Here is a 22,707-nt window from a genome sequence, read left to right on the forward strand (position 1 = left end):
CTATCATTAGCGGGTGGATGTGGGATTCACTCTGGACCTGAATTCGGATCTGCATCTTGTGTGCACGTGGGTGTGGTCCCTGCCCCCTCACCACAGTGACGGCGTCATTGAGCAGGGACTCCCCGAAGACGAGGATGTGCAGCAGCTCATTGATGTGAATTTCCTCGAAGACGGCCAGCACGGCCACGGGGTCCACGGCTGAAATGATGCTGCCGAAGAGCAGGTTTTCCAGGAGGCCGATGTTGTTGATTTGCTCGCCGCCCACCAGGCACACGGCGTACATGAGGCCGCCCAGGAAGAAGGCATTCCACAGCGTGCCCACCACAGCGAAGATCAGGATGGTGCCCAGGTTCTCTGTGAACTGCCGCAGCGGCAGGAAGTAGCCCGCATCCAGGATGATAGGCGGCAGCAGGAAGAGGAAGAAGACGTCTGACTGCAGGAAGGGGGGCGTCTCGCCCACGCCCTTGATCAGGCCCCCCACCAGCAGCCCCACCACGATCAGCAGGCAGCTCTCCGGGACAATGCTCGAGATGGTGGGGATCACATGGAAACCTGCAGAGGGTGAGAGAACGGGAGGCATGGGCCTGAGGGGAGCAAGGAGGACAGAAGGCTGGGGATGGGGTTGGGGACGAGGAGGGCAGCTGGTGAGAGGGGCAAAGGCTTGGTTTCAGAAGGCCGCTCTGTTAACTTCCTGAGCCTCAGCTTCCTCGCCTGTAAAACAGAGCTGATGATACCAGCCTCAGAGGGTTGCTGTATAAACTAAGTGATGATGTTGTTAAAGTGCTTTTTGCGAAGGATATAGAGATGCTATCTCTGTCACTGTCATAAAGTAGTATAAAGAAGCAGCTCTGTATGCCTCCAGAAAGCAGAAATTATACACTGATTACTGAAGCTCCAAGTGCCTCCAAGTTCCCTGACCACCCTGTCTGCCCAGGTCAGGGTAGGAGTTCTTTTCTGGTGCCGTCCCCACTCACAACTTCTATCTGCAATCCTAAGGGCATTACCTACACCTGAACCCAAGTCACTTTCCAGGGACAAGTTCAGGGAGACAGATGTGAGCTCAAGACCAGGCCTAACAATCCAACAATTCTGTCTGAGGGAAGACAGCCAGTTCCTCATCATGGAGGTATTTAAGCAAAAGGCAGACAATGGTTGGTAGGGAAGTGACACAGGAGATAGGAAGAAGCACAGAGGAGTCAAAGAGTATCAGTGCAGGAAGGAACCTGGGGAATCATACTACCAGGGGCCTGCAAACGTGCAGAACGCACGCAGCAACTTCCAACCCCAGACTCGCGTACTTTCCTGCTGGGCCCAGAGAGCTGCTCAGGAGGCCGACGGCAATACATCACTTTTGCATGTGAGACGAAACCTGTTTGCCACCCTGTTTCTAGCCCAATTCCACCCACTTTAAAGACAGGGCAACTGAAGCTCAGAAAGGGGAAGAGACTTGCCCAAGGTCACACAGCAAATCAGTAGCAGAACCAGGACAGAACCCAGGTCTGACTCAGAAGCTCCCATCAAATTCCGCAGTTCTTTAAGTCAACCCCTCCTTCCTCCCCATTAAGACATAAAATGCCCCTCTGCTTGAGACCCATCAACTATCTCCCCAAGCCAGGTCCTGACCAGCGGTAGCAGCAGGCCACTCTCTGCAGCGGGCCCCCTTGGTTCCAAACCCAGAGCTGGGAGGTAGCAAAAATCCCTTACAGAGAGGGCACCTCTCAATGCTATGGGTTTGGCCATGGGTTTTTGGTTTGTTTTGGGTGAGGAGGTGGGTGGAGAAGACCTGGGCATCTAGCTGCATGTCGGCCACATAACCCCCAAGGTCCTCTTGGTTAAGAGGGTCTGCTTGACACTTTGCTCAAGGTGAAGGCTCTTGCTCTCCTCCCCTCCTTAGCCTGTAAGCTCTGTGCAGGCAGATTCCATATCTGTTTATGATTATATCTCCAGGGCTGGGGACACAGTAGGCACCTTACAAGTATCTACTGATCTGAAAATGCAAAGGGCTCGGCCAGAGCCCACATGATTCCCGATAACCTGTTTGGCCAGGTCTCTTCTCTCTTCATCCCTGAGATCCTTGGGAAGGAAGAGGAACATCCCTCCCCATGCCCAAAGCCCTCCTGCTCTCAGGTACTGATCTGGGTGGCGCCAGTACAGCTACAATTCAAGACTCAGTACACTATCCAGCCCAGAACCTTGTCACAGCGCCAAGCACACAGGAGATACTCAAAACATGTTGGAAAAAACGCATCTCCATCCTAGGCCAGGAGACTTGAAAACAGACCTGACCGAAAGTCACCTCTTAGCTAAAAAGGCCCCCTCCCCCATCCCCTGTCTTTGAGTGGCCTTCAGTAACCCTCAGTGTTCACCCGGCTGGTACACTGGGAAGGGTAGGTCAGGTTGAGTCTGACTCTCCCTTGATCACTTGCTAAAAGGTTAAAGTCCAAACTTTCAGCACTGCCTCCATCATCTGGTCTTGCTGATGTCTCATGCTCCCCACTCCCCACTGTCAATTTTTTTTTTTGGCCACGCTGTGCAGCTTGAGGGATCTTAGTTCCCTGACCAGGGATCGAACCTGGGCCCACGGCAGTGAGAGCACTGGGTCCTAACCACTGGACTGACAGGGAAGTCCCTCCACTGTTTATTCTTATGTTTCAACCTTGACAAATTCCTTGCAAATGAGCTACATCCTCTTTTGCCTGCAGAACTTTGCGTAGTCTAGTTTGCCTCTCCAGAACACCATTCCTGTACCTCTACCCCCCCCCCCACCACGTGTGGGTGACACCATATCCTTGGGGAGACAGGACAGCATGTGAATTTGGGGAAGCCAAACCCAGCCAGCTGGCCCCCACACCCCTACCCCCCACCCCTGGGAGCTGAGCACCAACGGCTGCCTCAGGAGGAGGCAGAGTCTTAAAGAGACAGCCCAGGGCAGGTGGAGGACAGCCTCCACCTCCACCTAGCATGTTAGGCTTTGAAACTGCCTCACCGCCCTCTCTGCCATCATCCAATCCACAGAGCTTTCCTGGTCCCAGGAAGTGCCGGGCCCCAGAGACAAATAAGCCACAGCCCCAGGGTGGGGGTGGGGGGCTGGGTGTGTGTGTGTGTTTGTGTGAAACAAGCCAAGAACAATAACATGAAGAATGTTCATTACTCCTAAAGGTGCCTCAGGAGCCAGGCCCTGAGCAGGGAGCATGGCACATGTCACCTCTTAGTCCTCACAACAGCCCTGTGGGATAGCTATTGTCCCCATTTTACAGAAGAGAAAGCTGGGGCTCCGGCAAAATTCAGTAGCCTCCCCAGAGTCTAATGGAGGAGCTTGACCCTAGCTCAGCGCATCTTACTTTCTTCAAATAAGCCAGCCCCCAGAGTACCTGGGGCTGGAGGCCTGCTCCGGGAGCAGATCCTCCCAGGTCTTCCTGTGTTGGCCCTGCCTCTCCCAGGCTGGGGAGGAAGGTCTAGGATCCACTCTGGCTCCTGGCCTGCGGGTAGGCGGCACATTACTGGAAAGCAGCTTCAGGGGGAGGGGGTAGACTCTGTCATCAGCAGGTGGAAGGGGGCCTGAGGGCCTGTTCTGGCGTGTCCCTCTCCCAAGGCCCTGACTCCACCCTGTGGAGTCCCCACCCTGTACCCCTGAAGAGTCCCCTCAAAGCGCAGGAAGCTTGCTGACACCGAGTGAGGTGAAAGGGGGGACAGTTGGGTTCCTGGTCCCCTCACAAAGGCCCAGCACTGAGGCAAGACCCCAAGATGCCAAGAAATGAGGCAAAAATTCCAAGGCTCGAACTTGTGGCAGTGGTGATGTCACCAGGATGGAATCGGGGGTGGAGCAGAGGCAGTTAGAATCAGATCCACCTCCGTGAGAGGTGAAACAGACCTTGGAGACCATCCAAATCCTCCATTACACGGTTGGGGAAACTGAGACTCAAAGGGAAGCGGTGACCTGTCAGTGGTCACGACCAGTCCCACCACGAGAACTCGTGAAGCTCCAAGTCCAGTGATCGCTCAAGCCACACGGCCTCCTTCAGGAGCACCCAGGCCTCCCAGGGCAAGGACAGGAGGAGAAAGTGTGGAATTCAACATCCCCGCCATGGGGCAAACCCACCAACACAGGTTGGGGCTGGCCTGCCTTTGATGTGAAGAGGCTGGGGGAAGGGAGACGTGTTTCTCACTCTGTCCAGTGTAGGTGGCAGTTGGGCAAGTGGGGGCACTGTGGGAACACACACACACACATACATACATACTCACACACACTCTCACTCCCTCTGACACACACACTCGCTTTCTTACACACACACATGCACACAATCACCCATATTCTTGCTCTCTCTGACACACATACTCTGACAAACACACACATTCACCCACCCTCTTCTCCTTCTTACACAGACACACGCACATACTCTCTCTCTGACACACACACGTAAACGGAACAGGCACTGGAGTAAACTTCATATTGATGAGGGGCTCCTGGTCCTCTGCAGCCTCTCTGCTCTCCACCATGAGAACATTTTATTTACAGCTCCTCAGACTGTCCCCATCTGCTGAGACTGGCGCAGTGGAGCAGGCAGGCGAGGCTCTCCCACATCACCCTTGGTTGCCGGGGTGACCAGACACCCCAGTCCCACTTCCCGAATCTTTCCCCACCCTGGCGGTCAGAGGAAAGTGCCGGGAAGAGGGGCCTCCTTGGCCCACCAGTGCCGGGTCACCAGGCACCCAGGGGCACGCGATGGGCTCTGCTGCCCTAGTTCCAGGCCTGAGGACTGCTCTGGGGCTGCAACTCGGCCAGGTCCCAAGGGGTTCCTGGTGGCACAACAATTCAGTTTAACTCCCTCTTCAACTGCCCCAGCAACCAGTCTCAACTACAGTAATGAAAGGTAATACCTCCCAAGGAAAGCCTGGCACTCTATAGTTTACAGCAATGTGTTGACACGTCTAACTTACTTGCACCTCACCAAGCTCTGGGAAGTCACAATTACCATCCCCTCATTTTAGAGATGAGGAAACTGAGGCACAGAAAGGTGAAGCAACTTGCTCAAAGTCAAGTGGTTGGTAACTGATTCAAATCCAAGCAGTCTGGCTCCAGCCTGTGTTCTTAGCCACTCCCTACATTATCCCTGGTTTTATTCTTATTTTGTTTCTAAGGGGAGCGTCAGAACCCAGGACTGAAGAGCCCCAACGTGGTTCCCAGCGTGCCAGAGGTGTTTCTTCCCAGGAGCTCTTCTCCAGGGAAGTCGCGCCACTGCTCCTCTTCCACTCTAGAGGCCCAGGAAAGACCTTGGGGAATCTTTCCGATCTTTTAAGCCTGCCGCCTCACTCCCCAGTTAACTCAGCCAGAAGGGGTCAGTCTTCTCCTGAACTCCTAGGGTAGGAGGAGGGAATTGTCAGCCCTTGCCTGCCTGGTCTGTATTCAGCTCCGGTCTCCACTGGGGCCGGAGGGTTCTTTGGGGTAGGAGGGGCTCTGATTGTTCTTGAGTCAGATTCCTCTCCGTGTCGATTCTTCCCACCATCAACGCCAGCTCTGAGGAACAGGGAGAAAGATAAACCAGACGCAGTTGGCGGCACCTCGGTAGGTTTGCAGCCAGACCGGCAGAGACAAAGATGTGTGGCGCTCGCCCCTCTGCCCTTGGTTCCAATCAGGGTGTAGCCACTGACTAGCTTGGTGGCCTTGAGCAAGTTACATCTCCTAACCTCAGTCTCCCCATCTGTGTAAAAGCCTATTTCAGAAGGTTTCTGGAGCACAAGAGGACATAATCAGGGCAAAGGATGCCAAACAATGCTAGCACTCAATGCTGGCAAAAAGCAGTGAGTGCTGTTATTATTAGAATCTTCAAAGCCCAGGTATAGCATGAATCACGCTACGTTATCATGACCTGCTGGTGCGCACCTGTCCATCACTTAGGTGTTAAGCTCCCTAAGGGTGGGAACTTTCTAGAGTCAGCTGGGTCTCCAGCTGCCAGCATAGAGTAGGCATACTAACTATTTGTGAATTGAGATAAAACTGACTTTCAGATGTGAAGTGTGGGATAAAGGAAGGGGGCTCTGAAATTTCAAGAGTAGGTGATGCTCCCAGAGCAGGGACCATCTGAATTGGGCTTTGAAGTTTACCAGAGAGAGAAGCAGGAAAAAAGGCCTTCTAGGGTCTGTATTCTTTAAAGACCCCAGCATAAGTACCCTGCACGTAGCAAATGGATGTATGGGTAATGAATGAATGAAAAACAAGGAAAGAAAAAGACAAATAGGAAGGCTTGACTTCGCCAAGCCTTTGCCAATATCCAAATATCAGTGTTACTGAAAAGATTAAATGAGATGGTGTATGTCAAACACTTAGCACAATACCTGTTACATTTCTCTTTGAGTCTTGGTTCCTCCTCTGTTGCTGGGGTGATGACTGACCTGGTCACCCAGTGACCAGGGTGGCTGTGTCACTGAGATCATTTATTTAGAGCTCCTGGCCCACAGGAGTCACCCAATGAGCGACAATTTTAAAAAAATGTAAACCAACAGTGCCCACTCAGTAAGACTATATTTGATCATGATTCACTTTAAGATACAATCTCCAGCACAGAGAAGGAGAAAAACACTTACTGGACACTTAGAGTGTCTGATGCAAGGCTTTTACGTATCTCTTCTCATTTCATCTCATATCCTGACCCCCATTTGACAGATGAAGAAACTGAGGCTCAGAGAGGTGAAGTGACTTGCCCAAGGCTACCTAGCTGGGAAGTGGCAGAGTCAGAATTAGAACCCAGGTCTCCTAACTGCCAGTTCTCTGTGCCAGGCTGCATCAATGAAAACTAAACGTGTGAGCACCAACAGGAAGAGAATTCAAGTCTGCAATATGCCTCCCCTGCAAAACAGCCAAAAATAAATCTGTTCCAAGTACCTGGAGAAGAACTGTTCCCCATGCTGGTGGAGTCTGTCTCTCTCTGTGCCTTTTCCCATCATTCTTCCAAATGGTACCTCTATCTCTTGCCTGTTTCAATCCACATCTCAGGGAGACAGGGTCCCACCCTCTGGGAACATCGAGTCTGGGTGGGAAATTAGCTAATAAGCTAGCTGAGAACACAACAGCATACGCAGGGCCACCTGAGGCATGGGGAAAAGAGAACTAGGCCAGGAGGTCAAAACCTGGGTTTGAGGCCCAGCTCTGCCCTTTAGTAACCAGGAGGCTTGGGCAAATCATTACATCACAGACGACCTCAGTTTCCTCAGGTGTAGACAAGTGAGAATCAAGGGACTGGATACAGAAGCACCTGTACATTGTGACGTGGCAGACAAACTTCAGAGATGATTGATAAAGGGGAGGGAAGGACAGAAATGTCACATGGGCCGGAGGGCAGGGGGGACAAGGAGACTTGAAAGCAGTAAGCAGAGTGATGCTGTGACTTGCCGGGCCCTCTCGGAGACCTGGCAGGAGAAGCTGTGATCAGGATTCCAGGTTCGTTAACCCTTAGCACTTAACCTCCCATCCCTATCAACCCCTGTCCTCCAGTTGCTAGAAGTCCCCAAACCCCATCTCTGTGCACACAGAGGGAAATCCTTCACCTTGAACGTCTACCCACCTTTCAAAACCCAGCGCAGGTGTCACCTCCTCTGGGAAGTCTTCCCTGAACCCCCAGGCTGAGTCAGGTGCTCCTGCAAACTGAGGAGTGAGAGCTCTGTAGCTGGTGTTCTAGTAGACTTGGCAGCCCAGCACACGGGGCTGGCACTAATCTTGTCGAATGGATCTGAGGTGGCTTTCCAAATATCCTGAGCCCCATGAAAATAATGCTCAGGATGAGTGGGTTCAGGGAATGATGGAAGCTTCCTAAAGGATGTGGAATTGAAGGTGGGTCTGGAGGGCAGGGGGCTGATGGGGGAAGAGTGAACAAATGCACAGAGAGGGCGTCTCAAAAGCCTTCCAAGGACCCTGAGGCCTCCAGCCAGCCTGGAAATGAGACTGGAAGTGAGGAAGGTGCTGGCACACAGCTGGAGGAGGCAGGCATGCGAGGACCCAAGTCAAGGGGCCCGAGCTGATGCTGCGGGCCTCAGAGGGGCCCCTGACCTTCAGGTCTGGCCCTCGATCCAGGTCCTATTCCTGCCCTGCCTTTCACACCCACCAGACTTCTCCCTGGGTCTCAAGACCCATTTCAGTACCCCCTACTCCCCCTCACCTCACCCTGAGCTGGAACAGCAACTCTAGGTACCTAGTCCAGCCTCCCCAATCACCCAAGCTCTCCATAAACATTTGCTGAATGAATATCACTCCAGCAGATTCTCCCCACACCCCACAGGATAGATGCTGGATGGACAGTCCCCATGCGGTGAGGTGGAGGATGACTCACGGAGGGGCGGGGAGGTAGGGACACGGACAGGGACAGGCAGTAAACAGCCTGTGCGTGTTGACAAGATACAGAGCTCCAGCAGGCAACGGCAGGTAGCAGAGGTCTCCGCGCAGCCAGAAAGGGCAGCAGCTCAGGGGGGTGGGTAGGACCTCAGGCTCCAAAGACTCTCGTGGCTGGTTTGGGTCCCTGGCAGGGGACCATGTGATACACACTGGTTTCTTTTGATTTTTTTCAAAATGGACATATATTACTTTGGTGATTTAAACGAAATCATGGTCATTTAAAACTTTTTCCCAGAAGTATATGAGTTCATTAAGTCAAAGGAGAATAATCCGCCAGTGATTCTCCGTTTCCTATACCCATTCTACGACCCCCTAACCCCCGAAACAGATTGGTATATAAACTCCGAAGCTTTTCTGTAAGTTTAAAATTTTTGTGTAAATGGTGTATGCTACACACCGTGCTGTGACTGCTTCTACGGGGCAGAGACTGCGCTAAACACTTCACTGCCGCGTCTTGTTCAATTCTCAACAACCCTACCGCAGTAGGTACTATTATTGTCCCCATTTTAAGGTGGGTAAAGAGAAGGTCAGAGGGATGACCACTTACGTGCCCCAGGGTCAGAGAGCCAGGGTTACTGAGCAGTGTTTCAGACCCAGGCTGACCCCACGCCCCCAGCCCCCCACCCCTGCCCCCTGTGAAGCAACCTCACTGTATGTACGGCCTTGCCTGTGCCATCACGTATTGGATGGTCCCTCCACGATGGCATTAGGCTGAAGCCTGCTTCCTTATACTCTGAGATCCTCCACTAAGAGTTCCAGGGAGGCCTCACCTCTGCGGCTGGCAGTGAGACCAGAGGGCCTCGGCTTCTGCTTTCTCCTGACCCTGTGGTACCACTGGTATCAGAAAAATCTAAATCACATCCCTTTCAAAGGAGGCCTTTCTGGGCTCCCCAGATTTCAACCACAGAGTGTGGAGGAGAGGAAAGCACAGAGTGCTTGAGCTGGGAAAGAACCTGGCATCAGTCTGGTTTCAAGCCACCATCCCCTTCCTTTCCTGGTGCCCCAGGTGTACCACTCCCTAGCTCGGGCTCTGCCCTCCCTGCCCATCCCCATCCCCATCCCTGTCGTGGCTCCTGCCAGACTGCTCTCAGGACTTACAGACAGCAGCAGGAGCTCCAAGCACCAGTCTGCCCCACACCTGGGGTGGGGAAGAAACAAGAGGTTCAATAATAGAGGTTCTATTTCCAGAAACCTTAGAGCCCTGGGAAAGCTGGGTTTTTCTTTTCCTTTTGGTGGGGGTAGTGTGTAGTGTTTGCAAAATCCAAATTTAAGAGAAAACTGAAATTGAGTATACCCAATACCTGCTGTTCTTAATGTTCCAGCTGAAAGTCACTTAGCTTAGAAGCACAACAATGAACTAAATTCACTAGATACGACTTGAACTTGCTCACGATATCATCGCACTCAGATATAGAGAGGTGGCGGTAGGAAAGCAACACAAAGAGAAATTCTACCATTTCCAGGACAACAGCTGTGCAGAAAGCAAGTCCTGGCGCCCCATTTTCAGCTGCCACAGAGGAGGGAGGCGGAGCTGCAAAGAGAGAACAGGACTTAGGTGGTGCTGGCTGGGCGGGGAAGAGGGAACAGCGCCCTAGGGAGGCATCCGGGGCCCCTTCTACCCCTCCCAGCTCAATTGGCTACAGAGCCTACTATGTGCTTCACAGCATCTGGGGGTGGTGATGAAGAAGGGGTGCCCGGCACCCCTCAACTAGGTTTTGGTGACCACTCAGAGAGGCCAGAAAGACACTGATGAAAGAAAATGACTCTCAGAGGACAGAGCTTGGAGTGAGCCCGAGAAGATGGGGAGGCTTCCAGTGGGATGGGCGTGGGGTGACCCTGAGGCTGGTGTGTCTGGGTGTGCACAGGGTGGACCTGCAGAGTGGCAAGGGCACAGGAGCTGAACTCTCACTTCCCCACCCCCAAACCTGCTCCTCCTCCCACGGTCCCCATCTCCCCAGCATCATTCAGTTGCTCAGGCCCCAAACCCTGGAATCATCCTGATTCCTTTCTTTCTCTCACAACCCATAACCCAATCCAGTGGCAAACACCGGATCTGGCTCCACTCACTCCCTTCTGGAGCTACTGGCCTCCTTGCTTTTCCCTGGATGCAAATATGAGTCCACCCCAGGGCCTTTGCATTTGTTGGCTCCTCTGCCTGAAACATTCTACACTGAATACGTGGACATGGACGGCAGATTCCCTCCCTTCTTACGGGTCCCTCCTCAGGGAGGCCTTCCCGTACCCTCCTATCCACTTACCCTGCTTTATCATTCTTAAGAGCGCTTATCACTTCCTGTTTGTGCTCATTGACGGTTCCCCTGACCCAGAATGCAAACTCCGTCGAGGCAGACTGTCCCGGTCGCTGTCGTGTCCCTAGCACCTACAGTTGTGCCTGGCACACAGTAGGCTTGCAATCAGTATTTGCTTAATGGATGATCGTCTCCTGCCTCGGTGACCTAACAAGGTTGTTGTGAGGACCACATGAGACCCAGACATGGGAGCACTGAGCAGACCCAAAGAGTCTGCTCACACCGTGTGGCTGATTGGCCATCTCCCGTCCAGACTGCTCAAGGGCAGGGACCCTGTCTTACTCACCGCTGACTCTCCAGCACTTAGCACAGAGCCTGGCACAGGGCAAGGGTAAAACTTGTTTGTTGAGTCTGCATGACTATTTGAGGGCAGAATTCCTGTCCTAATTTAACCTAATCTCCAGTGTTTGGCACTAAGCTTGTGTGCACTAAACACTAGCTGAACTGGCCTGAGTCTGAAGGAAGGGCTGGGGTTAGGGAGACACGGGGAAGACCTTCCAGGCAAAGCCCCAGCGTCCGGAAAGGCAGGACAGGCGGAACGAATGTGGTGTAGGCAGAGGACTTCTACTGGGCGTAAATGACAGTGAAGGCTGAAGAGGAAACCATCACTCAGATGGTCATAAAGCAGCCTTTTCTCTGGTCCTCACTAAAACCCAAGGCAGTAGACAACAGATGAGGAAGCAGAAGTTCAGAGAGATCCAGACATGCACCCAAGATCACGGGTAACAGCAGAGCCAGGTCACAAAGCTGAGACCACTGACCCAGTCCAGGGCTCACCCAGGGCCAGACTGTGAAAGGCCTTAAGTAGCCTGGAGAGGGAATTCTGGGTCAACCTGGTGAACCAGGCAGAACTGCTGGAGGGCTCTGACGGAGGAGGTGAAAAAGTCCTGCCTGCAAGCACCCTGGGGAGGGAGTCAGGGAGATGGTGCTGCCCCCAGGCTCAGCACCCTGGGGTGGAGCAGAGCTCTCCAACTGCCTAGCTATCAAGTCTAGGATCCAGGGGCAGCCGGCACTGCTTCTTGCAGATTCCAGCAGGTGGACAAGCCCAGCCTCCATCTCACCTCCAAATGCCTGCAGAGACCAGGAAGCAACATTGGGAGAGGAAAAGGGCCTGAGCCAAGCCCAGGGTGGGGCTCAGGAGATCCGGATTCCAGTCTAGATCCTGCCACCACCTCACTAGGTGCTTTGAACAAGCCCTTGCCTTTCTCTGGCCTCAGCTTCCCCATCCTCAGGGGCATGTTGAGAGTCTTTCCAGCTCTGACATCTGACCGATGAGCCCCGCTCGTGGACAAAGCTGGGGCTCTGTAATGTCGTCTCTGTCCATGCCAACAAGCATGATGTCTGGGCTCAGAACAGTCTTCATGCAGAGCAAGACTGCACAAGCAGCATGGGGCAGTGTACAGAGTCCTGGTCTGCCAACAAGCGAGCTGGCTTCTGTTCTAAACTTGAACTTCTCTGTGATCTCTGGCAAATCACGGTACTGCCCTGAACCCCACTTCCTTCCCCTCTAGCATGGGGATAAAGCAATACCGTGGCACAGGGTAGCTGTGAGAAAGAGGAGGGAATGGAGGTAGAAAGACTGAGAGGAAAATAAACACCCAGAGAGCTGCGGCAATCACCGTGACGACTCCGCTTTCAAGGAAGATGCGGAGGGAGAAGGACACATCTTGGAGGGAGGGGTGGGATGGCAAGGGGCCTCTCTGCTCCTGGGGAGCAGGGCATGTCTGCCCTCCAGGGCTCAGCCTATTGTGTGGCCCAGCGTGGCTGCCACCTGACTTGGGTTCCACAAGAGCACAGCAGGAAGATGGTGACACCAGAGGTGCTGGGCCCTCCGCGGGAGTAGAGACTCACTCTGAAGCCTTGGCCCAGCCAGGCAGCCAGGCCCTAGTGAGAGGAGGAACCCCGGTCAGGCGGCAGTCTGCACTAGAGGCAGCTTCTCTTGGGGGCCCAGCAGCCAGCTCTCTGGGGGACTGAGGCAGAGGGGCTGGTCCTGGGCTTGTAGGAGGGCTGGGCCAGGGGAGGCAGTCCAGGTGCAGGCTGGGAGCGAGATGGCTGGGAAGGGAGACACTGAAAAAACACACCAGCGTGTCGCCTCAGAATTCTGTCCCAAGTTTCAACTCAAACTCAGTTACCAGAGGAGGCAGGGAGGCTGGTCTTGAGAACCCAGCAGCCTGGTTTCCTGGCTCTGCCACCTACTAGCAGGCACTCAACCACTGAGTCTCCATTTCTTCATCTGAAAAGTGGGGCTCATAATCATTTCTACGTCAAAGGGCTGTCCTGAGGGTCCAAGGAGATGATGTATCTGGAGCAAAGGGCTGCCAAAGAAAGTGCTCAGAAAAGGGCATGGTCCCATCGCTGTCTCCCCAGTCCCAGGCCAGAGAGGGCCCGCTGGCACCAGAGCACGGCTACCAGGGACGCAGCTGTCAGGAGGCCAGGGCACCTTCTGAGGCGGCCCCTCTGAAGCAGAGCTTGGTGCCCTGTCCCTGCCATCACTGGTTCCAGGCTGAGCCTGGCTGGCAGGAGTTTCCAGAGGTGCTGAGAGAAGACAGAGGGGACGCTGAAGAGAGGCAGAAGCCCCACTGAACCTGCTTCTCGTCCCCTATAAGACCTGTAGAGCTTTGTCCCAGGGCACCTGAGCACAGATCTTGAGAGCTGTGGATGTGGCTGGGGCCCTGCGGATGCAGGTTCCCTGAAACCTCAGCAGCAGAGTCCCTGCGGTTAAGCTGCTGGAGCTTCCCCCTAAGCAGGTGCCCGAGGCATCCATCTCGGGTCTGCCCTGAAAGTCTCCACATGCTTCTCCTGAAAACAGCCCAGTTGGCCGAGCGTTGCGAAGCGTTGGGGGCGGGGGGGTGGACACAGAGGGAGCATTGGCAGGCCTCTCCCCGCCTCCTCTCCCTGTCCACTGGGGACAGTTTGCCACCTCAGGCCTCTGGGAGCCAGGAGATATGCGGAGTAGATGGGAGAGCTGAGCATGCTCAGAGGAGGCTGCCCTTTAGAGGACACTGCAGAGATGAGGACACAGCCGGCTGCAGGCCTTGGTCCTGGTGCCAGGAAGGCCTGGGGCTCCAGAAACACCAAAGGGAAGTTGGACCTCTCCTGGCGAAGAAGATGGGCAGCAAAAAGCCACAGGAGGTTAGAAGAGGCAGGGCGTCCCCAGACCATTTCAATCTGACCCCTCCACTTCACAGATGCAAAGAATGAAGCCCAGAGACAGGCAGGGACTTGGCCAAGGTCACACTGCAAAGTGGTGGCAGAGCCAGGATTCACACCCAGGACTCAATATTCCAAAGCCAGTCCTCACTTGGAACACAATACCACCCCTCATACTACTCCCACCTTTTTTCAAAGAACCACCTTTTTTCTAGCACTTCACTGTGATGCTTTGCACACATTAACTACATGGTTCTCCTGAAAGTTCTCTGATACAGGTATTGTCATCCTCATTCTGCAGCTAAGAAAACGGAGGCAGAGAGAGGTGAAGGGACTTAACCCAGGCCCTACAGCTGGTCTTTTTGACTCCAGAGCCACGGCTCAGCTAGGCTGCCTCCATCTCTGAGCCCTGGCTTTCTGTCCTGCTGGCTGGGAGCAGAGCCTCAGTTTACTTCCAGCTCTGTCACTCCCTCGCTGTGTGACCTTGGAGGTAAGCCACCCACCCACTCTAAACGTCTGATTCCCTCTAGGTAACCCCTAGCAGTACCCACGTGCCCTGGTTCTGCGTGTGCTTTGCTTGCAGAACCAGGAGCCATCTGGCACCCTAGTGAAGAGGAATGGAACTCTTGCAGAGGTACCTCCCAGGCCTGGGTCGGGCCTGTGCGCACTGCCTCAAGGGGCACAGCGTAGCCCTCCAGCTGCCCACCAGCATAGGAAGGGAGAGTCACACCAAGCCTGTGCTTTCTCATTTCGCCTTAGTAACGCCATGAGATAGGCAGTGTTTCCATTTTCCGAGGAGAAACTGAGGCTCAGAGCCTACAGAACTTGCCCAGATGGCACACAGCAAGCAACACAACTTGCTTGCTGTATTTGATCCCAGGACCACCTGATCCCCGAAGACAAGCTCTGCCCTCAAGCCAGGCTGCTCAGTAGGAAACGACCTGTAACAGCTTCCTACTGTCTATCACTCTCATCCTCAGGGCACAGGTTCCAGAGTCCGGCTCAGATTGTGTGGGGAGAGCCTGGCTGGAGGCTGGGAGCCCATCAGTGAAGAGCCAGGCGTAGAGGGGCAAGGTCCCAGGCAGGCTGAGAGGCTGCCCACCTGCCTACTTGCCTGCCACCAGCCCGCCCCATAGAGGGCAGTACCCCATGCCCAGGAAGGAGTAAAGAAAGTCTCCACGAACACCTGCTTCCCCCTGGGCAGGGCCCATCGTATGATCCTTCACATGGTACAGAAGTGGGGATACCTGTGGCAGCAGAAGCCGGGAAAGTAGCCCCTGCAGGGTAGGACACGGAGGGCCTGGAACTCCGGCTGGAGCCCCAATTCTAATCAGCTAGCTCAGTGGCCAGCTTCCGCTTGAGATGGGGATGTTAATGATGACAGCCTCACTGAGGGCTCCTTAGTCCTCACAACTACCCAGTGCGGGAGGCCCTATCATACCCACATCACAGATGAGGAACCTGAGGCTCAGCGAGGCTAGGTTGCTTGCCCTAGGTTGCTTGCCCAAGGCCTCCTAGAGGGTAAGTGGCAGGGCCAAACAGGACTCCAGCCCAGGAAGCTGACTCCAGAGCTGACAGGTACTCATCCTCCAGGGCGTTTCTCAGCCAGGTTCCTCATCTGAGCCACAGAGAAAATGATCTGGATACCATTTTCTCAATTCTCTGAAGGATGGACCTAACTAGAACTGTCTCAGAATGTTCAAAGGACCAGGCTGGGGGCCTCAGTATGGAATAACTATTGTTGTTATCAGTGGAAAGGAAAGAACACTGTCCCTGAATGCCAGTCCCCACACTGTCCTAACTATGGGTCTCGGGTTTGCTCCCCTGTGAGCGGAGGGGACCAGAGAACCTCAAATGGGTCTTTCACTCTGGCTTCCCAGGATTCAAGGTCACTCAGTTCTTCCACTTTCTGGTGCGTGTGACCCTGGGTAAGCTAGTTAACCTCTCCAGACCACAAGGTCCTCATTTATAAATGGGGACACTTCCACCCACCTCACAGGGTCAGGCGAGCCCCATTGTGTTGCTGAAGGCAAAGGGCCCGTGAGGTAAGGCTCAAGCACCAGGTGGTGCCTCCCATTCTTTGAGCAGGACTCCTGTGACGTCACCATTCACCGCCTCTAGAACTCGTGTCGCTCCACAACCTCACCCTGAAAGCAGATACCAGGGCTCAGAGCCCCTCGCCAAGCCCCACCCTGGACCAACAAGGCACTCCCAGGCAGGGCCTTGCGAGCTCCCTGATATCACTGCCCTGGTGCTTTCATAATGAGCTGCGGCTCCTAGACGGATGGGAGCCAGAGCACAGGAGCCATTTCCGCCACTGTGTGCCTGGCACCACATGCGGTGGCTAAACACCGAGGAAAGTGGGGCCCTCCTGGGCTGGTACCGTGCAAATCTTATCATGCCAAATTCTTCCCGGGAAGGGGCAGGTAGTGAGGCAAAGGCCCAGCCCATGCTGGTCAGGGTTTTGTTTCCAGATTCTTGACCTCAGCCTAGGCTGTAATCTCACAGGCCTGGACAACCCCCCTCTACCCTCTCGTAGAAGTTGTGAGGGTGAAGCCTCAGGAGACCTGAACACCGAGCTGGAAGCTGTCTGAGAGACTACTCAGATCCAGGCCTTTGTCTACCTAAGGACAGGGGCAGCGGTGCTAACTTGGTTTCTTAGGAGGAGGAAGTGAGCTCCATGGGGCTGGGGGACTCACATAGCCCCAGGTTTGGGGGTCCTAGACCAGGGCTGCATCTCCTATCCATCCAAGTCCCATCCAAGTCCCCGCTCCTCTGCCCCACCTCCCTGCTTCTCTGCTTTCTTGGACCAGGGGAGGGTGGGGACAGATCAGTGCCTGGAAGATCTAGTCTCCAGTGGCCTCAGTCAGTAACCAGGGGGAGAGCACCCTTCCTGCCTAGCAGGGAGTCCCCACAGATAGGAGGTGGACCAGTTAGAGCCAAGCTCTGGTCCAGAGAGAGTGGGAACGGTGGGGAAGGGGGCGGCGGCGGCAGGCGGGGGTGAAGTGGGGTGCTCTGTGAAGCTGTAGCTCCTACGCCTCCCTTGGTTCAGGTCTGGCTCCATCACTTGCTGGCTCTGTGACCTTCCCGAAGCCACTGTTTCCTCACGTTTAAGATGGTGGGCTGAGTTAGATTCTCAGAGGCCTCCTCTAGCTCTGACAGCCCCTGAGCTTACATAATAACCAGCTCACACGCATCACTTTCCATTTTGCTTTGTACTTTCGCATACTTCATCTCATTTAAACCTCATGGCATGCTTCAGAGGCAAGTATGGGTTCTTCCAGGTTAAAGATGAAAAAAACAAAGCTCAGGGTATTTAAGCCCAAGAACACATCCAGATAGGGCGCAACAGAGCCAGAACTTGCACCCTGGGCTCCACATTGAGGAAAGCTGAAGGCAGTCCAGCCAGGCCAGGGTGAAAGGCCTGAGAGACCGGTTCAGGAGCTCACTTAGCCTGTCTCTCTCAAAGCTGCTCCACTGACACAGAGAAGGGGACTCTTTCAAAAGATCAGATTTAATGACAAAAGTAAGTTGCAAAAGATTACGGACAGCATGATTATTATTGCGAAGCTGTTTTCATTAAAAAGAACTTCATACAACTGTAGGGAAAAGTCCAGGCAGACACACTGAACTGTGAAGACGGATCAGCTCTGAGGAGCAGCTGGGGTGAAAGGTATGATTTGCACGTTTTTCTTTAAATACTTATGTAGTGTTTGTTGGTTGTTTTTTTGTTTTTTTTTTTTCCTTTTTACAAACGACAACAACAAAAATCTGGGGGGAATTTTCTGGGCAGCAGCTCTAAGTCAAAACTCAGCATTAAACGTGTTACTGTAATTGATTATCTCACTGAATTATCAAAAACCCTATGGAGGATAAGAATATTCATAGCAGCTTTATTCATAATTGTCAAAAAAGGGAACCAACCCAAATGCCCACCAACAGGAGAATGAACCAACTGCGGCTTACTCACACGAGGCGATGCCGCAAAGCTATGGAAAGAACAAACCTCTGGGACATGCAAAGATAAAGGGAAACCTCCCAGAAATGCTGAGCAAAAGAAGCCAGAAACAAGAGTACCTGTGCCTGACTGTGGGTGTATATGGAGTTGAAGAACAGGTACAACCAAGTGACAATGACGGAAGACAAAATGGTGGTTCCCACAGGGGAGAGTTGGGGTACAGATTGGGAAGGGCAGAGGGGACTTTGGTGGGGTACACAGATGTCCTTTATCTCCATCTGGATGTGAACATTTGTAAATAACCAGCGAGCTATATGTACACTTTAAGATCAGCGTACTCTACTGCGTGTATGTATGTTATTCCTCGATTAAATGAACAGAGGGAAAAAGGTTTAAAAAAAACATGCAGGCGAGGTACTTCCCTGGTGGCACAGCGGTTAAGAATCCGCCTGCCAATGCAGGGGACGTAGGTTCGATCCCTGGTCTAGGAAGATCCCACATGCTGCACAGCAACTAAGCCTGTGTGCCACAACTACTGAGCCTGCGCTCTAGAGCTAGTGAGTCACAACTACTGAAGCTCATGAGCCTAGAGCCCGTGCTCCGCAACAAGAGAAGCCACTGCAATAAGAAGCCCGTGCGCTGCAACGAAGAGTAGCCCCCTGCGAGCCACAACTAGAGAAACCCTGCACACAGCAACGAAATACTAACGCAGCCAATAAATAAATAAAGCAAAATTTTAAACAACAACATGCAGGCGAGAATTATTTCCAGATAAAAATGATGCTGTGGGTCAGGTACTCAGCCCAAGGTTATACAGCTGGCCGGTAGTAGAGCTGGGATTCAAAGCCAGGTTTGTTAGATTCTGAAGACCTTAAGCCGCCAGGCTATACTGACCCCTGACTGCCCCGAAGGATGCCCTGAATCTCCCAATGGGTCCCTGTGTCACTGCAAAGGCAGCCTTGCCCCTGGGTTCAAGACCGTCTACGGCCATCTGGCTCTTCACTGTTATCCCTGTGGTTCAGTCACCTGCTCACACCAGGTGGATGGAGCCTGGCTCCCCGGAAGGCTCGGCACACTGAAGGCTGCGGTTTAACCGGTGAGGCCAAAAAGGAGCAGAGGCCACACCCACAGCTAAAGTCTTGGGCCCACTGGGAGCTGGGATGAGAGGAGTGCTCTGTGCCAGAAGGGGGTGCCTGGTACACACCCACTTACCATAACAGGCCCTGGCCCACAGTGATGGAATTTCAGATGTGTAAGGATGGCTAAGCAGCAGTGCCGGGCCTGGGCTTGGCTCTGATACCCAGCCCAGCGCTCCAGCCGCGAGGCTTCACTGCCTCACATTCTCCCATTAGGACCCCCGCTCCTGTTGACCCAGAAAAGCCAGATCCTGCCAGTCGATCTCACCCTTCTTCCCCACCAGGGACCAGGAGCAGAGGAGCCCTGAGGAACCTGGCTTCCCCAGAGCCACCACATCCTGCTTTAGACTTCCAGCCTGCCCAGGCTCCCCTCCCCCTCCAAAGGGAGCCACCTCCTGCTGCTTGGCATGGATCTCCCTCTCCCGCTACATCCTCTCCACTCTCTCCCCAACTCCTACACAATCCTTGTCCCAAATCATTTCCTGCAGCTTCCCATCTGATCAGTTTCTTAGGAAGCATAATTATCCAGGGAGGGAGGAGGTGGAAAATTCCCAGAGCCAAGAACGCTGGGGAAAAGTTCATCCAGTTCATTCTCCACCTGCCAGGAGAGCCTCTGTCCTAAACACAAGCCAGTCAGTCACGGTCACACCTCCCTCCTAAACCTCCGCAGTTCCCACCACTACACTACAGTCCTCGCTGCTCTGCAGTGAATCAGAAGCCCTTCTGATCTGGCCCAACTTCGGTGCGGGCCTCATCACCACTATATTCTAAGTGACGGCGCCAGAACTGAGACCGTCTGCCACCAGGGCCCACGCTGCATTGAGCCGTCTCCCTGTGTCACTTCAGCCTGCCTTGTATTTAAGCTGTTTACACGTCTATCTCCCACACAGCCCTGCCATTGCGTAGTAGGTGCTCAGACGCAAGCTGAGGAGAAGGTGGCATGCCCAGGGCCAGCCGCCTCACGCCTGCAGAAGGGCCAGAGGACTGTTCCAGAGGAACAGTAAAGGAGGGAAGGAGGGAAGGGCCACTCACTCCATCACAGAAGAGCTCCGGACCAGGAGCTAAAGACCTGCACTAGCCCAGCTCTGCCACCGCCCCCTGTGGCCTGTGGGCAAGTCATTTCCTCTCTGGCCTTCTGCTTCCTCCTCTGCTAGATGAGGAGGCCTCGCCGCTGCTCGGTGCTCTGCACGGCACTGTCACCGAACCTCCACATCTCTGCCCTCAGTCACCACACAGCTGCAAGGACAGGAGCCGGGATTCGAGTCCAGGCCTTTTAACCCCCAACGCCCTTATCTTTTTCAATTACACCTCCTGGACTCGTAACTCCGTCTCTAGCATCCCTCCCAACAGTCAAGTCCAATTATCTGATTCCAGGCCTGCCCTTTCTGGGCCTGATAACTCCCTAGGCCACGTGGGACCGGGACCGTAAGGTTTAGGCGGTAAGAGGCATGTCAGGGCCCTGGCACTCGGTGGCGCCACGCCTTCCACATGACAGGTCTGGTGACATCCTGCCTAGAGGTGCTGGGGCTGGGCAGGGGAGGGGCAGGAGTCCAGCAGAGCCTGGCACCTCACTCAGCCCCTCCCCTCGCCACGTGCTTGCGCCACCCCCCTCCTGCTCCGCTCCGCTCCCTATCCACTCCTCCCTGGGCACGGCTCTCCATCCCGCTCCTGGCCTGGCCAGAGGTGCCTGTTGGGAAGCTTCACTCTTGTTGCTCTCACAGACCTGGCTGAGTAGCCCTGGGCCAGGGTCCTGCTTTGCTTGGCTCGCTGTGGCCCAAAGCCAGAGCCGACCCTGGGAGCCATCTCTTGACCCCTAGGCTGCTCTGCACATCCCTCCCCAGCTCACTGGCACTGCACGCACCTAGAATCCAATCCGATGCCTAACCCAAGGCCCACGGGCCAAGCAGGGTCTGGCCCCCACCTTCCTCTCCGTCCTCACACCGCACCTCCCTCTTATTCCACCCCAGCTTCCTCAAAGACACTCTCCTCAGGGGCCCTGATCTTTGCAAGGTGGGCGCCTTCTTGTCATTGGCTCAGCTCAAAAGCCAGCTCCTTAGAGAGGTCTTCGCTGACCATCCAAAGTAGCACATCTTTCTCATATTTATTTTCTTCCAGACACTTATCATGGCCTGACGTTGTGCCCACTGTGCAACGCCCCACACTGGCCTGTGGGTCCCCTGACGTCGGGAGCCTCCTCATCTTGCTCCCGGCTGTGTCCTCAGCACCCAGAAGACTGTCTGACGTGGGCTGGGGCGGAGGGTGGTGAGGCGTGGGCTACATATTAGACTAGGTGGCCAGGGAGGCCTCTCTGAAGAGACGGCATCTGACCCAGAGCATGAATAAGGCAGCCGGCCTGTGGCCATCTCCAGGCAGTCTTCCAGGTTGGGGAAAGCAAGCGCCACGGCCCTACGGAAGGGGAAGAGGTATGGCAAGGCTTGGTGTGTTTGAGGAACCCAAGAAGGTTGGTGTGAGTGGTGGGAAGAGAGCAGCAGGGAGTGAAGGAGAGAGAGGAATAGGCCACACCTCTCCTGGATTTTATCCCAAGTTCATCAGGAAGCAACTGGAAGGTTTTAGCAGGGGAACACCACATTGTGAGTCACGTTTCTAAACGACCCCACTGGCCGCTCTGTGGAGAGCTGATTACAGGCAGAGGGGGAGTGGGGCCAGGAGGCCACTGGAGTCATCCAGGTTAGAGATGCTTGTGGCTTAGATAGGGAGAGCAGAAGTGGAAATGGAGAGAAGAGGAAAGCGTTCGATCCGTGGAGCCATCTGTCCACCAGCCTGAGAGGCCTGGCCGACTCTATATCCCTCTGGCTGGAGTTCTAGACGCCTGGGAATCCAGCCCAGCCCACCTACCCAATCTTATTTCTCAGTGAACCCCAGCCCAGACTTTCCCCCCAGCTGGCTGGGCCTCCTCTCAGCTGCCCAGTCACACCTGCAGCAGGTGCTGCAACCCTCACTTGACCTGCCACCTGCCCTCCCCTTATGAGGGTCTAGTGAAGGCACCTGTGCAAAGGCCCCTGCTCCCTGCTCATTCCAGCCACATTTCTCCCCTCTCTGAAGTCCTCCTGGGCTTTGAGGCAGTGGCACAGCAATCATCAAGCACTTAATTATTCCCTCTTCCACTTTCCCGAGGTAGCTGTAAGCTGGATAAAGGCAAATCCCATGACTCGCACCCTTCGGGGCTGTCGTGACACTCAGACAGTGATGTGCTGTGTGGAGCCCTCAGTACAAGGCCAGGCACTCAGTAGGTCTCACTCAATGGTAGCTTCCTCCTTATCGCCTGCATACGAGGACACCCATCCCTGGTGTTCACTGTCCCACAGGGAAGCTCAGCTTCTCTGCCAAGCCAGGCACGTGGGTTAAGTACGTTTGGGGGTGAGTGAGGTGGAGGGGATGCAGAATGCCCCAATGGGTTTCAGAAGCAAAAGTCAACGGCTCTGCATCATCTATGCTCTGCATTATCCACATGTCGTCTTTCTCCAGCTCCTCCCTCCGTGTGAAATGAGCAAACTCCTGCTTAACCTTCAAGCTCTGGGAAGCCTTCCCGATCCGCCCACCACCCAACTCCTCCCGTGCACCCACAGTCCTGTGGGCCCTGCTGTGGCACTTCACAGCACATGGCAAGTGCCAGTTTCCATGTCAGCTGCTCCCATGAGGCTGGGATTATATTTATTCATCTTTCCATCTTCAGCACAGCGTTTATCATGCACAAATCAGTGTTTACTGAGTGTGTGTCTCCCCCTCTTCCAACTGAAGGCCAAACTCAGA

General features: G+C 54.3%; 1 protein-coding gene across 1 annotated transcript in view; it reads right to left on the bottom strand.

Moving 5' to 3' along the window:
• Positions 1-22,707, bottom strand: part of SLC9A1 (solute carrier family 9 member A1) — a 49,495-nt gene that overhangs the window by 12,100 nt on the left and 14,688 nt on the right. Inside the window, exon 2 of the mRNA XM_065873139.1 lies at positions 92-552. Coding sequence (XP_065729211.1) covers positions 92-552 — 461 coding nt within the window. The remainder of the gene's footprint in view (positions 1-91; positions 553-22,707) is intronic.

The sequence above is a fragment of the Phocoena phocoena genome, chromosome 1, assembly GCF_963924675.1.
Source record: "Phocoena phocoena chromosome 1, mPhoPho1.1, whole genome shotgun sequence".
NCBI classification, from domain to species: domain Eukaryota; kingdom Metazoa; phylum Chordata; class Mammalia; order Artiodactyla; family Phocoenidae; genus Phocoena; species Phocoena phocoena.